Source organism: Stegostoma tigrinum, chromosome 26 (genome assembly GCF_030684315.1).
Source record: "Stegostoma tigrinum isolate sSteTig4 chromosome 26, sSteTig4.hap1, whole genome shotgun sequence".
Taxonomy (NCBI): Eukaryota; Metazoa; Chordata; class Chondrichthyes; order Orectolobiformes; family Stegostomatidae; genus Stegostoma; species Stegostoma tigrinum.
In genome coordinates, this window is record NC_081379.1 from 41,865,187 (window position 1) to 41,880,102 (window position 14,916).

A 14,916-nucleotide genomic window follows, 5' to 3' on the forward strand; every position below is an offset into this window, starting at 1 on the left:
TGACTGATACTACAGGGTACAACTGCTAGACAGTTGAGAGCACAGTCTTTCAGATGAGACATTAAACTGGGGTTCTGTGTACCTCAGGTGGGTGCAGAAGATTTAGTGGCGCTATTTTGTAGAAAAACGTATCAAAATTAATTTGTTGACCAACATATGTCTAAATATGTACAGGTTAGGGCAGATTGACCATGCTAAATTGTCTATAGTGTCCAGGGATGTGCAGGTCAAGCGCATTAGCCATGGGAACTGAAGTGTTACAGGGGTTGTATAGGGGGATGGTCTGGGTGGGATGGTCTTTGGAGGGATGGGCTGAATGGCCTGTTTCCACACTGCAGGGATTCTATGATTCTATAATCTAACATGACCAGAGTAGGAATAGGCCAAACGGCTCCTAACCCTTTTGAGCCATTCTCTAAGGTCATGGCTGATTTATTGTCATTCAGAATTCCTCATTCCTGTCTACCCCAAGAACTCTTGGTTCCTCTCTCCGACAAAAATCTGTCTATGCCTGCTTGAATGCCATAAAATCACCTTGCTTCCACCACCTTCTGAGACAGAGACTTCCAAAAATTCAAAGCCCCTCAAAGAAATAAAGTTTCTAATTTCTGTCCTAAAGTGTGACCCTGATTTTAAAATCGTGTGATTTAACCAGAAAGGGAAACATCTTTTCCACGTCCACTTTGTCAGGATTTTGTAAACTTCAATCAAATCACTCCTCACTCTTCTAAACTCCAGTCAAAACAAGCCCAGTCTGTCTAATCTTTCCTCATGAGACAACCTAATCTTTCCAGGTATCGATCTAACAAACCTCCTCTGAACCACCTCCAAATACGTTTATATCCTCCTTTAATAAGGCCAGCAAAACTGCACACGGTATGAGGGATGCGGTCTCACCATGGCTCGGTCTAATTGAAGCATAACCTCCATACCTTTATGTTCAATCCCTCCCATTACCTGGGATAGCATCCCATTAGATTTCTTAACCACTGCTGCATTAGAATGCCAACTCCTCGTGACTCATCCACTAGAACACTTGATCTATCTGCACCTTGCAATTCTCAGATATTCTCCTTTTAAAAGCACTCTGCTTTTTTATTCTTCCCATCAACGTGAACATCTTCTCTCTTTATGTTCCTTCTACCAGACTTTTGCCCATTCACTCAACTATATTGGTCTGCATCCTTGTTATGTCACCTATTTTCCATTCTTATCTTCGTTTTCCATGTAGTCTTTCTGCAAATTGAGCCACACTGGCTTTGATACCCTCTTGTACATCATTGACATAAATTTCCAAAATTTGATATCCCAGCACAGACTTCTGAAGGAACTTGTCACCATGAGTTATATTTACGACCTTGCAATCTGATGGAACTGTTTCAGAAACTAATGAATTTTGGAAAATTGACACCAATTCATCTACTACCTCATAAATGATCTTTGTTAAGACCTAGGATGAAGTCCATGTGGACCTGAAGACCTTTCAAGCCTCAGCCCTATCCTTTTACTCAATATGATTGAGTAAATAGTATAAAGACTATAATTTCATTAGATTCCTCTCTTCCTTCAGGCTGCTGAGTTACAGTTATCACTAGGATGGTTTATATCTTCTACAGAAAAGACAGAAGCAAAACATTTATTAACTGCATCTGCTTTTTTATTACTGCCTCCCATTACCTCCCCATTCTTATCCTCTAGAGGATCAACACTCACCTTATCTACTATTTTCATTTTTAAATATCTATGAAAAAAGTCTTGCTACCTGTTTTTATATTTCTGGCTAAATTTCACTCATTCTGTAATTTCTTCCTCCTTTAGTCATTCTCCTTACATTTGACCAGTCTTTGACCTGTCACTCACCTTTGCTCAATTTATACGTTTTCCCCCTACATTCTATGTTCTCTTTAACATCTAAAATCCTGATTATATCTGGTCATTGTTACATTGCCTTTTATGGCACCTTGCTGTGTTCCTTATTGGCAAATGTCATACAGTTTCAGCTCTTAAATAAGTACCCAATTGTCCTTGGGGCTGTTTAGAACATTCTTGGGTCATGAAGGGTGCCATATAAGTGCAAATGTTTATTTCTGTATCCTGTCTTTATCCCCATTGTGTGGCTGTCCCTCCCCACAACACACAGCACGCGCGCACACACACACACACACACACACACACACACACACACACACAGAGTTACCTGAGCCGATGATGAGCACACTGGTGTTGCTGAAGCTGCTGTCGCTCAGAGTAGCACACCTTGACATCCATTTCACCCTCTTTTGCAACTGAAGAGCCTGGGAGCGAAAAGACAAACGGCAAAATCACAGTGGCAGCAACTCTGGTAGGAGTCCAGAACTCCACGGCGCTTTGTCCCATCAGAGCTGACTGACAATGTGGTGAGACAATGCTGTATGAATCCAACAGCCACAGAAGTGTTGTGGTGCAACAGGAGGCCATTCAGCCCATTGTATCTGGACCAGCTCTCCAAATGAGCATTCTATCTTAGCGTCATTCTCTGCCTTGCCCCCATAACCCTGCACAATGTTTCTATTCAAATAATCATCCAATAATGTCTCAATTGAACCTACCGTCATCATACTTCCCAGCACTGCATTCCAGGCCCTAAGTAGTCATTCTATGAAAATACTTTCTCTCACATCACCTTTGCTTTGTTTGCAAATCTCTTTAAACCTAAGTCTCTTTAAACCTGTACCTTCGTGTAATCCTCTCACAAATGGGAACAGTTTCTCCCCATTGACTCTGACCAGTGCCCTTATGATTTTGAAAACTTTTATCTATTCACGTCTTAGCTTTTTTCTCTCCAAGGAGGACAATTCCGAACTCTCCAATCTACTGTCATCTCCGAGGCTTCTTATCTCTGCAACATTCCTGTAAGTCCCTTCTGTACACTCTCCAATACATTCACATCCTTCCTACAGTGTGGCACCCAGAACTGAAGTGCAGGTGCGTTGTATAAGCGAACAATCCCACCGGAAGCAGTTAGCTGTTAGTGTTCTGAACAATTCTCCATTTTCCCTCCACGCTCAGTAGTTCACAAATAAAACTCTAACACAAGTAAAAAATGAATAACACATCTGGTATCAGTGCAATTTGGACTGCGTGTTGAACCTTTATTGTCTTTGGTGAAGGGGAAAGAAATAACTTTCAAAATTAAGATTTCAGACAGTTCTAAATTTCAATTGAGACCACAGCCTCTCAAATCAGTATTCAGAATAGAGCAGCCAATAACAGAAAAAATGTCAACAACAACAAAAACAGAAGTTGCTGAGGAAAGGTCACCGGACCTGAAACATTAACTCTGACTTTCTTGTCACAGATGCTGCCAGACCTGCTGAGGTTTTCCAACCACTTGTGTTTTTGTTCCTGATTTACAGCATCTGCAGTTCTTCTGGTTTTTAACAGAATAAATGTGCTGTCCATTTAGAGCACATCAGAAAAACAGAAAATGTTGCAATCGCTCAGCAGGTTTGGAGTGATAAAGAGAGCTAACCTTTTCAATTGTCCTTTTATCACAATGTGATTCCCTTTTAAAATTCAAATTTCCCACATGTGCTGCGTTGGATTTTGCTTTTCGTCAGTTTGTGGCACAGTGCCACAACTAGTGGGGATCACTGAGTCTGGCGGTAACAACAGGGTGTGAGGTCTCAACCCTACTGAAACCAGGGTGACTTGAGTTGTTGAAGGGTGGAGAGATTGACGGGTTGAGGGGTGGAGGAGTTGAGAGGTTGAAGAGTTGCGGGGTGGAAGGGTAGGGGGCTGGAGGGGTGGAGGAGTTGACAGTTGAAAGAGTTGAGGGATTGAGGAATGGAGGAGTTGAGGAGCTGAGAGTGGAGGGGTGGAAGAGTGGGGGAGTTGAGTGCTGGAGGGTTGGAGGGTGGAGGAGTTGAGTGGTGGAGGGAATGGCGGTTCAACTCAGCTGCAGCACAGCAGTGGGAACAGGCTCTGCACAAATTGAAAATCAACAATGAACAGGGAAAAACCACTGCTTTTTTTTGAATGATGCATTTTCACCCTTCTCAAAGAGAAGACAATGACATATAGTGACCCAGTGCCCAAGTCTCCAGTCAGATTAGATGCAGGTGAAAGAGAAAAGCCATATTGGGCTCAAAACGTTAACTCCCCCTGAGCTTCTCCATCACTATCAGATTCTATTTCAATTTTCCAGCTTCCTCAGTACTTTGCCTTTATTTTAGGAGATTATTTTGCTAAGCGAGTTAGGACCTAGAGTGTGTTGCCTGGCAGAAGCAGGTTCAATGGCACTCAGTAAACAGGATCCGACAAATTCTTAAAATAGAGAAAAATCGTTTTGGAGGAAGAGTGAAGGGTGGGGACAAGGGTATACCTCTTTCAAATGGCTGGTACAGACATAATAGGCCAAGTGGCTTTAGGCTGTGCTGTATAAATAAATAGTCAAATCTTACCCTGTGCCATGAACTGGGATAGGTTTTGTTGCGAGGACCTCAGGGCACTCAGTATGAGGTAACCCCACACAAACCCAGTTGATATATCACAGGTAAAGTGCAGTGAGGTGAGACTTTCATTTCATCAATTTGAGGCTGAATTCACTCCCAGAACAAATTAAAGGACAAACTTCACAAGGGCACTGTTACCTGCTTACTTGCTCGGACCATCACTTTCTCCTTTTCTATTCTGACCTGTGAAGATGAACGAAAGGTGTTAGAGTTGACTTATACAGCACAGACAGAACAAGCTAACAAGACACACAATTATTCCAGATCCAACAATGCAGTGAGACCACAGTCACGTTCGACACTTTTACAGTGACACTGGGTAAGTACGTTAGGGAGAAAAGAACAGAAGGACATGCCAATAAGGTGGAGAGGTGCAGGGAAGGCTGGTGCAGAGATTAACACCAGCACAGACCATTTTCAACCATGAAGTTAAGGCACAGAAGAGGCCCTTTGGTCCATCAGGTATATGCCAACCTATTTACACTAATTCCACTTTCCAGCACTTGGCCCACAGCCTTGATTCTGTGACATTTCATGTGCTCATCCAGATACATTTTAAAGGAAGTGAGGTTTCCTGCCTCTACTGGATGGCACGGTGGCTCAGTGGATAGCACTGCTGCCTCACAGCGCCAGGGACCCAGGTTCAATTCCACCCTCACACAAATGCCTGTGTGGAGTCTGCACATTCTCCCCGTGTCTGTACAGGTTTCCCCTATGATCTTTGGTTTCCTCCCACAGTCCAAAGATGTGCAGGCTAGGTGGATTGGCCGCGCTAAATTGCCAGTGGCATTTAAGTTGGGTGGGTTGGACATGGGTAATGCAGAGGGACGGGTCTGGGTGGGATACCCTTTGGAAGGGTGGTGTGGATTTGATGGGCTGAATGGCCTGTTTCCACTCTGTAGGGTTTCTATACTGTCCTCCCAGGCAGTGTCAACCAGCTGCCTTTTTCTGTGTGGTGGTCAGATGGCAGTGAGTGGATGGTAGGAGCTAAGAGTTTATAATTGTGTAATGTAGCTCACTGTTGCTCAGGATGTCTGGTTGTAAATTGCCTCGAGTGACCCATTCTCACGAGGGGGACAGGACACACAACTCCAACAGTGAAGACGGATTCTGGACAGTCCCAAACTCACCTCATTGATCAAGCCCCTGCACTGTGCACACCACCACCCATATATCCTGGGATTACTGGCACCAACACCAACTCTGAAAGGCCACAGTGCAACTGGTCAAGTGCTACCAGTCCAGAGCTGGCTGACATGGCCCATAAAGGGAAACTGGCATCCCACTTTGTGAATAAGATCCTGGAGGTTCTGGTGGACAGGATAGTGCAAAGGAAGCCCATTGTCTTCCCTGAGGACTGGCAGAGGAGGCCCATTGTCTTGCCCTAGGGCTGGCAGTGAAGGCCAAGGAACCAGGCTTGCCAGCCTAGTCTGAAGTTGTCAGGCGTGTCAATGCAGCCCAGCATTGTAGAGCAGTCAGCAGTGACAGTGCCGTCTCTCCTTTGTGCCCTCACACTCACTCTATTTCTGCTCCTGCACTCACATCCCTCCCAGGACCATGCTCCATCATTTTCACTATTACATGCAACACCTTCCCTCAATCAATCTTACCCACTCTATCTCCCACACACTGCATGCCGTCTGTGCTGTCTCCTCACTCACATGGGGCACCTTGCCACCTCACTCCCGCCTGCGCCAATACTAACAGTTGTGTCACTGAGATAGCAAGAACTGCAGATGCTGGAGTCAGAGCCACAGGTCCTAACCTGAAACAGCAACTTTTCTGTTCCTCTGATGCTGCCTGGCCTGCTGTGTTCTAACAGCTGTGTCACCCACTTCTATCTCACTCAGTCCCTCTGTTTGTCTAATTCCAGGAGTAAACAGCCCACAGTACAGCAGGGAGTGTGAGGATGGGTTGTGGCTCCTCACTCCCCCTGAGGACAGTGACCTGGCCCTGCTCAGTGAGGACTGGACTACTCATGTGGTGATGCCTAAATCTTCATGTCCCGGCAACCAAGAAAGAATCATTGTCTGCTGCTGTGCTACAGACCCTTTACTGTCACTGTCAATGTACTGTTAACATCGCTCAACGCTGCCTCTCTGTTTGTGAGACAGTGGGGGGGGGGGGGGCGCAGTTTGCTGAGGTGGTCAGGGTTAAGTCAATGCTAGGGTTAGGATTAGGATTAGGGTTAGGGCTAGGGTTAGGTTTAGGGTTAGGGTTAGGGTTAGGGTTAGATCAGGTCAGGATTAGGGTCAAGGTCAGGGTTAGTGTCAGGATTAGGGATAGGTTTAGGGTCAGGGTCAGAGCTAGGCTCAGGGTCAGGGTCAGTGTTAGGGTTACGGTTAGGGTCAGGATCAGGTCTCAGGTTAGGATTAGGATCAGGATCAGGTTTAGACCAAGGGTTAGTGCTAGGTTTACGGTTAAGGTCAGTGTCAAGGCCAGGAGTAGTGTTAGGATCGGGTTAGGACAAGGGGTTAGGGTTAGGGTTAGTGTCAAGGTTGTGTTTAAGGTTTGGGTTTGGGTTAGGGTTAGGGTTAGGTTCTGTGTCAGGGTCAGGGTCAGGGTCAAGGTCATGTTTAGAGTTAGAGTTATGTTTAACGTTAAGTCAGGGTCAAGGTCAGGGACATAGCTGTGGGGGGGATAGGAAGAAGATGACCTTCTGAGAGCATAGAAGTGGAATGGATAACACTTCATTGGAAATATGTTTTCATGTTTGTAAATATATGTTCACATTTCATCATACCTGCAAGAGTGCATAAGTGTCTAGCAGCAACTACAAGATTGAAGAGACAGAGCCTCACAATCCTCTATGCTACACGAGGTTTTATTATCGAAGGTGTGAAGGTGAATTGTTTGAACTTGGAAGGGTATTTGTAATTTTGGCAACTGGTGTGAATCTTCCCAAACAGCAATTTGTGGCCTGTGCATCAAAGCAGCTAATGGGATTATCCTGATGCTGTGTGTTGTAGTGAAGAGAACCTCGGGCCAGGATCTGGATTCCACTCAGTGAGTTAATGCCCAAGGTTCACATCCAGGTGTCTTTTCCCCGTACTATGTGGGATTGGGGGTGGGTATGTTCTGTTTGATGTTGTTGCCCTTTGAAGTGCCTCTCATTGCACGCAATTGAAGACCCCACGCTCACAGACATAACCAAAAATAGAAATTGCTGGAAAATCTCAGCAGGTCTGGCAGCATCTGTGGAGACAAATAAGGAGAGTTAACATTTTGGGTCCAGTGACCTTTCTTCAGAGCGCACTAATGTACCCCCGGTTGCACTGAACCCACAGAGCTGACCGTTGCCCACTCCCTGGACAGTAGATGTACAGGCACCCTGACCACCTCAACGTGACTGTGCCCAAAATCCTGGACTGATACTAGAGGCTGCCCTGGACTTACCATGGAGGATGGGCTGACTGAAGGCTGGATGTCTTGAGTTGAGTGAGGACTATCTCACTTAGACTTTGAGCCAGCGCCATCCAATTGAGCAACACACAGTGTGTTTGTCACGTGGGCTGGTGGCATGTGGTGTAGGTGTGAGATTGATATGGCATGCTGCCATACAACAGCTTGGCCAGCTGTTGACTGATGACCACTGACAACCATGACCAGCTGCCTGATAAAGGGTAAGTCAGGATTGGAGGGCTGTGAAGCTCTGGGAGTCAGCTGAAGGGCCAAGGCAAGGTAATGCAGAAGTGCTGTGAGCATCCAAGTTAGTTTGGAGGGAGGGAATGGTGAGAGAGCAAGCAAGGATCCCTGAGATGTAACCTGGTCCAACCATGAAATGGATGCCCATCTCTGTGTGCACTGACCTGCCTGGTGAAAAATGGGAAAGGTGCTGATGTGCTCTAAAATGCACGAACTGTAGCGGGCCATGCTGATGTGGTACACATCTCATGCCAATGTATGTGAATGGGGCAAGGAGGATGTTGCAAGTTTTTGCTGCCCTTGGAGTGTGCCCTGGTCAGTGCCTGACCACCCCAGAGAAGCAATGGACAGTGCCAAGGGTGGGGGATGGAGATTGTGTAGCAGCAGAAGACCAGGCAAGAGTTACCTGAAACTTAGGCAAACTGTCCAGTCCAGGAAAGTCTTCGATATCCCCCGTCGCAACATTAAAACAGGCTCCATGCCAGGGGCACCGAACCCGCCCATTGGTCAGAACGCCTGAGGACAGAAATTCAAGCCACTTACAATGAGTCACATCGCTGGCACCATTAACACACAGAGGCTTTGTTCAGTTTCTAGATTATAGTAATCAAAAATATGGAAGCAATATATATGAAGAAATAAGAGTAATAAATCACCTCTCTCTTCTCCAGTCTAGCTGCGCAGACTGGGGAATGAGAACTATTCACTCTTATCTGAGTCTGCACAACATACATGTGCCTCATTCTGTCAAATTATTCATACCCTTGTCTTAGCCAGCGTCTCTCACCCATCTCTAATTCCCCTTGAGAAGTGGTTGTGAATCACCATCTTGACCCGTACGGTATAGGTCACCTGCAATACTCTTAGGAAGGGACTTGCAGAATATTTACACAGTGACAGTGAAGAATGGAGGACCCTGAATTGGAAATGGTGTGTGTCTTTTTGAGGAACTCGCTATTTGTGGTGTCTCCCATCAACCAGGAGCCCAAGTCACTGCGCCGCATTACAAGCCTTGGCAATTTGCTGCAGTGCAACCTGTGGGAAGTATACACTGCATCCTCCTGTTTGGCTGATGTACACAGATAGGCAAACATTTCCACTTTGTCAAGCCCTGGAGAGAAATGTGGTGCCTTTCATCATCATCAGATTAACCAGGAGAAAATTGAGGGCAGCAATTTTCACTGTCCCGTCTACTGTACAGCACCATGCTGCCTCCCTTGTTAAAGGACTGGACAGGGACTAGCCATTGTTGCAAAGATCAGGCTCCCCAGGTGAGGGACCATCCAATATCCATAATTGTGGATGAGATCTGCATTGCCCCTCACATCCTTTATTTGTTAACTATTGTCCTCTGCCACTTGAACCTCCACCAGTTAACAACTTGTTGGATCAGATTCTTTTTGAGGTATCCCATTGACTGTCAGGGGCAGCATTTTGGCATGGATAGGTAATCAACTGACCAGAAGGAAGTATACTATAGGCAGAGATAATGGGAACTGCAGATGCTGGAGAATCTGAGACAACAAAGTGTGGAGCTGGATGAACACAGCAGGCCAAGCAGCATCTCAGGAGCACAAAAGCTGATGTTTCAGGCGGGTCTAGGCTCGAAACGTCAGCTTTTGTGCTCCTAAGATGCTGCTTGGCCTGCTGTGTTCATCCAGCTCCACACTTTGTTATACTGTGGGCAGAAATGGGACTTTTCCAGGCTGGCAGGATGACACAAGGACAAGCACTGGAGCCTCAACTGTTTATAATTTATTTCAATGATTTGGAAGGAAACGACTGCTAAATTCACTGGTGACAGAAAGGCAGGTAGGGAAGTGAGTGGTGAAGCGGACATGGGGATGAACGAGTGGGCAATTGGAGTATAACGTGGGGAAACTGTGAAATTGTCTACTTTGGCAGGATGAATATGAAAGAAGCATATTATCCAAATCAGAGATTGGGTGTCGTGGCACATGAATGTAAAAAGCTAGTCAGCAGATGCAGCAAGTAATTAGCAAATCTCATAGAATATGATCATTGTTGAAAAAGGGGAATTGAATACAAAGGTAGGGAGGTTACACTTCAGATGTACAGGGCCCCAGGGAGACCATATCCGGAGTTCAGTCAAGGTGAAGTCATCATGGTCCTACTAGACCATAAGGCTTATTAGAGAGAGACAGAGACAACTGATGCTGTGTTATAACCTGAGGGTCATCAAGCCTCAGGCAAGGGGAAAGATTGAGAAGGAGAGTCCTTCTTGGTCACCTTATTAAAGGAAGGTTGTAAATGTATTGGAGGCACGTACAGAGAAGGTCAATGAGACGAATAGCTGGAATGGGAAGGTTGTTCTGTGGGGAAAGGTCAAACAGGTGAAGCTTGTATCTGCTGGGTTTGTATGAAAGATGTAAAGTCCTGAGTGATCCTGACAGGGTGGGTGTGGAGAGGATGTTATCTCTTCTGGGATGATCCAGAATTAGAAGCCACTGTTTAAAAAACACGAGTCATGACCAGAAGGGTCATGAGTCTTTGGACCTCTTTTCCCTAAGCAGAGTCCTGAATATTTATTAAGGTCAAGGTAGTTAGATTCTTGTTATTCTAATACCCTATTGTACTTTGTATGATATGATCTGCCTGCACTGTGCACAAAACAAAACTTTGCACTATAACTAGGTACATGTGATAATAGGAAATTAAATCAAATCTTGCTCAGCACAGGGTGAAAAGTTATTGGGGGTAGGTGGGAATGTGGATTTGTTTTTACTATCAGATTAATCATGATCTCATGGAACTCAAGGGATCGAATGGCCTGAATTCATATGTTTGTATGTAGCCTTGTCCATGTGACTGCGCACTGACCTTTTACCAGGGGAGCTCCGTAGTGGGGACATTTATATCCTATTGCACAGTATTCTCCTCTCTCTTTAATCAGCAGGGCCTTCCCAGAGGCCACGTCCACCTCTCGCATCCTGTGAGTGCAAAACACTTGTTTCAGTCACAGCCTAGCTTTCTTAGGCTGAACCCACACCTCCCTACCCCTGACTCCACCCCACCTCACCCACAAGTAGGAACTCACTGCAGCTGATACTGCTTGCCTGGTCCTATCACTGTGTGACACAATGGAGGAGGTGTGCCCTGTGAAACAGACCCCTGTGCTCTTGTAATGTGCAAATGGCTCGTCTTCACGATCTCATTCTCGCATTCAAATAGGCTTGGCCATTTCCCCATTTCTGCAGCCTCCCCCAGCCCTAAACCCATCTGCGACTGCTGGACTCGTCCATTCCTGGTGCCTTGTTTGTACAGGAGTAACCATCTCCACTGCCCTCCTTCGCTTGGGCATTGTGGCAGAGATTCACTTAAGTTTTGAAGTTGTGAAAAGAGCTGCAATATAGCTACATTCCTGTTGGTGGCACTGCTGGGTCACTTATGCCATTTTGCTGTTTGACTCTTCAAAGTCCAGTCAATTTCACCGTATTCCCAGACCAGGTTGAATTAGCGGGACAGTGTGAGGAAGAAGCACTGTTGTGTGCAAGTCGCATATCCTTCTGACTATTTATCTGATGCAGATGCCAGTCATTCAACAGACTATCCCATACTTTGGGTTACTGACTATCAAAGAATTCAGCTTGGTTTCAAAACATCTCAACAAACAGATTGAGCCCTGAATTTCTGATTGATGTCATCTGTAGAGACTGATAAAAATCTAACAGGACCAGACGTGGTAAAGGTAGGAAGGATGTCCCTGATTGCTGGGGAGTCCAGGACCAGGAGTCACAGCCAAAGGATATGGGATAAGCCACTTTGGACTGGCGTGAGAAATTTCTTTACACAGAGGGTGGTGTGCCTGTGGAATTCTCTACCACAGTTGAGGCCAAAACATTAAACATTTTCAATAAAAAGTGAGATATAATTCTGACGGTTAACAAAAGTTATGTGGAGAAAGCAGGAAGAGGGGATTGAGTAGGTTATCAGGCATGATCATATTGAATGGCAGGACAGGCTTGAGGGACGGAATGACCTCCTGCCGCTCCTTTTTTCTATATTTCTATGTCTCTGGTGCACTGACATCTTGCTAAGTGTTGAGTGGAACAAGGACTCCAACTGCGATCTCATTCTTTAAATTAACTAATTTAAGATGGTTTCCCTGCTACGGTGTTAGTCCTGTCGCACAGGAATCTCGGAGGCTGCTCATGCCCAGATACTTACTGTCCATCCTGGAGCTCATTGACGTGGCACACTGCTACCTCCACCATGTCCTTTGGATTCTGATAGAGGTCAACAGCGATGGGCCGCTCATCTATGTGTTTTGTGCTCCCGTTGGCCTTGCATGTAGGCATGGGGCTGACTTTGCCATTGGGTGAGAGGCTTTCCTTCTCTTTCTCCTTCTCCTTGTCAGGGACCATCACTTCAACCTTGACTTCGACTGAAAAATAGTCAATGACCGTAAAGGAAGGATAAACCAGCACAATGCTAAATGCTAAAACAGTCATCACATATTATCGGAAATAGGGCTCACATATTTTGTGAATATGCCAACACACATGGCTGGCATTGCAGCAAATTCCAGAATATTCCAAATAATAACTGAGCACGTTCAATCAATGACAAAGTATGTACCCAAAGTTTATATAGTCTTTAGAATATTCACTAATAACCTGTGTTTGCTGCGCCCGCAATTTCACATAGTTTGTATTGTATATTAGTATACTCTCATTGGAAAGAAAAAAAATTCTGGAAATCACAATGGGTCAGGCAGCATCCGTAGAGCGAGAGCAAGCGAATGTTTCAAGTCTAGATGACTCTTCATCAGAGCTGACCCACTGTAATTTCCAGCATTTTTCGTATCGAGTACAGATTCCAGCTTCTGCAGTAATTTGCTCCTATGTATTCTCATTGACTTTGCTTCCTCTTGCTAAGGATGAACATCATCTCAAGGGCTTGGATTACAAAGGGAAGAACATAATGCTTCGCTCGTACAGGACCTTCATCCTGAATTCGGAGTCTGGCACCACACCTCAAAAGGTTCATCTTCGCCTGGAAATAGGTGCAATGTAAATTCACCAGAATGACAGCAGGTTAGATTTATCGTAGTGTCACTGTTGTCATTGAACATTAATGTCATTAATTGGGTAAATGCAAAGAAATGACTTCTTCTGGTGGAACAATCTAGAACAAATTTTCAAATTAGAATGAGGTCATTCAGGAGGGGCAAACGGTAATAGTACTCTGGAATTTTCTGTAGGCCTGGCATAGTGGTGATGTTGCCAGATGAACGATCCAGCAGCATAGGCTAATGCTCTGAACGTATGGGTTCAAAATCCCAGCACCATGGCTACCGGAACTTAGAAATCATATCCGGCTAGTCTCAGTGATCGTGATCATAGCAGCAATTATCCATTGGTGTAAAAGACCAGCTGGTTCTCTGCTGCCCTTTAAGGTAGGATCACTTGCCTTCATCGTCCGGTCTGGACTACCTGTAACTTCAGGCCCAGATGCCAGGCAATGTGGTTGACTCTTAACCACCCTGTGAAATGGCGGTTAACGATCGGCAATAAATGCTGGCCTTGCCTGTGATGTGAATGTCCCGTGGATGAATTTAACAAAAGAAAAAGCCTATGGATACTGAGACAATTGGAGTTTTCGAGACCAAGATTGAAAGATTCTTGTTAGTTCACAAAAGGCAATTTCTTGGAATTCAGGCACAGTTCAACCACAGTTGAACTAAATGGTGAAGCAGCTTCAAAGGTCGAAGTTCACATTTAAGAGCATTTTCTTAACACTGTGCAGAGCCACATCGCAGCTGAAATGGAAGCATCCCAGCTTTTGCAGCCTTAATGAACTTCCCTGAAAAATTTCCCCTGTTACCCAAAACTGCTCCCACCTTTAATTTGCCCAACACTTCCCCACTCTTAATTACTGTGTTATCTCTTATCTCTTAAAATTCCATCGGCCTAACGATGAATTCATGGAGATTTTTACAGCTTGAGCTAAAGAGCCCACATTAGCCTCACACCAGTTGTTGTCTATGGGTGTGAAAGTGTTTATATTGTTTGATTGAAAGTGTCCAGACTGTCTGAGTGCCACCCACAATGATGTTGCCATGAGAATCAAAGGGAACGCTAACTAAAGATCCTGAAGGACTTAGAGCTCACCTCCTATCACTGCCTGTAATAATGTGTCTCACGTCATTGGAGTATGTAGATATTAGCAGGGATGGAATAAGCTGCATCTTCTCCACTCTTTTAGTTAAGGTGAGAAGTTAACTATTGTCATGCACAGGAGGCCATGTGGGCCTGGAGAGACATACACCAACACATTCACTGGTGATCAACAGTGGTAACATGCTCGTGCTCACTGCCTGAAAATCATTGGTGGAGATCTGAGGGTCTAATGAAGCCCAGAGAACAAAACCCAACGTTGAAGAGCGATGGAACACCTTCCAGACCCACTCTCAGAACACACGTGAGGTAGAAGTGCAAGCACAGTGACCCCGCGTCTGAGCCCAGCCCCTGAGCAAGCAGAGACTGGAGATTTTATACTTTTTAAAGTCTTTGCGACGAGGGGAAAACTTTAATCGGTGCAGCAATTTTTTTCTAAAAAAACTTGCAGCTCAGATTGGGTGCCATAACACACAGGTACCACAGGACGCGATCAGAAAACCACAGAGGTAACTGGGGCAAGGACAGAAACTTGCATTCTGGAATCAGTGAGCCAGGGGCCTCATAAACACAGTAATTAAGAGTGGGGAAGTGTTGGGCAAATTAAAGGTGGGAGCAGTTTTGGGTAACAGGGGAAA

At 45.3% G+C, this 14,916-nt stretch overlaps 1 protein-coding gene across 8 annotated transcripts in view; it reads right to left on the minus strand.

Annotated features, from left to right (window-relative positions):
* Positions 1-14,916, minus strand: part of LOC125464226 (apoptosis-inducing factor 3) — a 120,637-nt gene that overhangs the window by 49,170 nt on the left and 56,551 nt on the right. For 7 of the 8 annotated variants that reach the window (XM_048556457.2, XM_048556462.2, XM_048556459.2 and 4 more), the window contains exons 3-7: positions 12,327-12,543; positions 10,980-11,089; positions 8,545-8,654; positions 4,632-4,676; positions 2,198-2,294 (exon numbers count right to left, since the gene is read on the minus strand). In XM_048556457.2, the coding sequence (XP_048412414.2) occupies positions 2,198-2,294; positions 4,632-4,676; positions 8,545-8,654; positions 10,980-11,089; positions 12,327-12,543 (579 nt within the window). Of the gene's footprint in view, positions 1-2,197; positions 2,295-4,631; positions 4,677-8,544; positions 8,655-10,979; positions 11,090-12,326; positions 12,544-14,916 lie in introns of those variants that run through there. The other variant, XM_048556463.2, reaches the window with a different exon arrangement.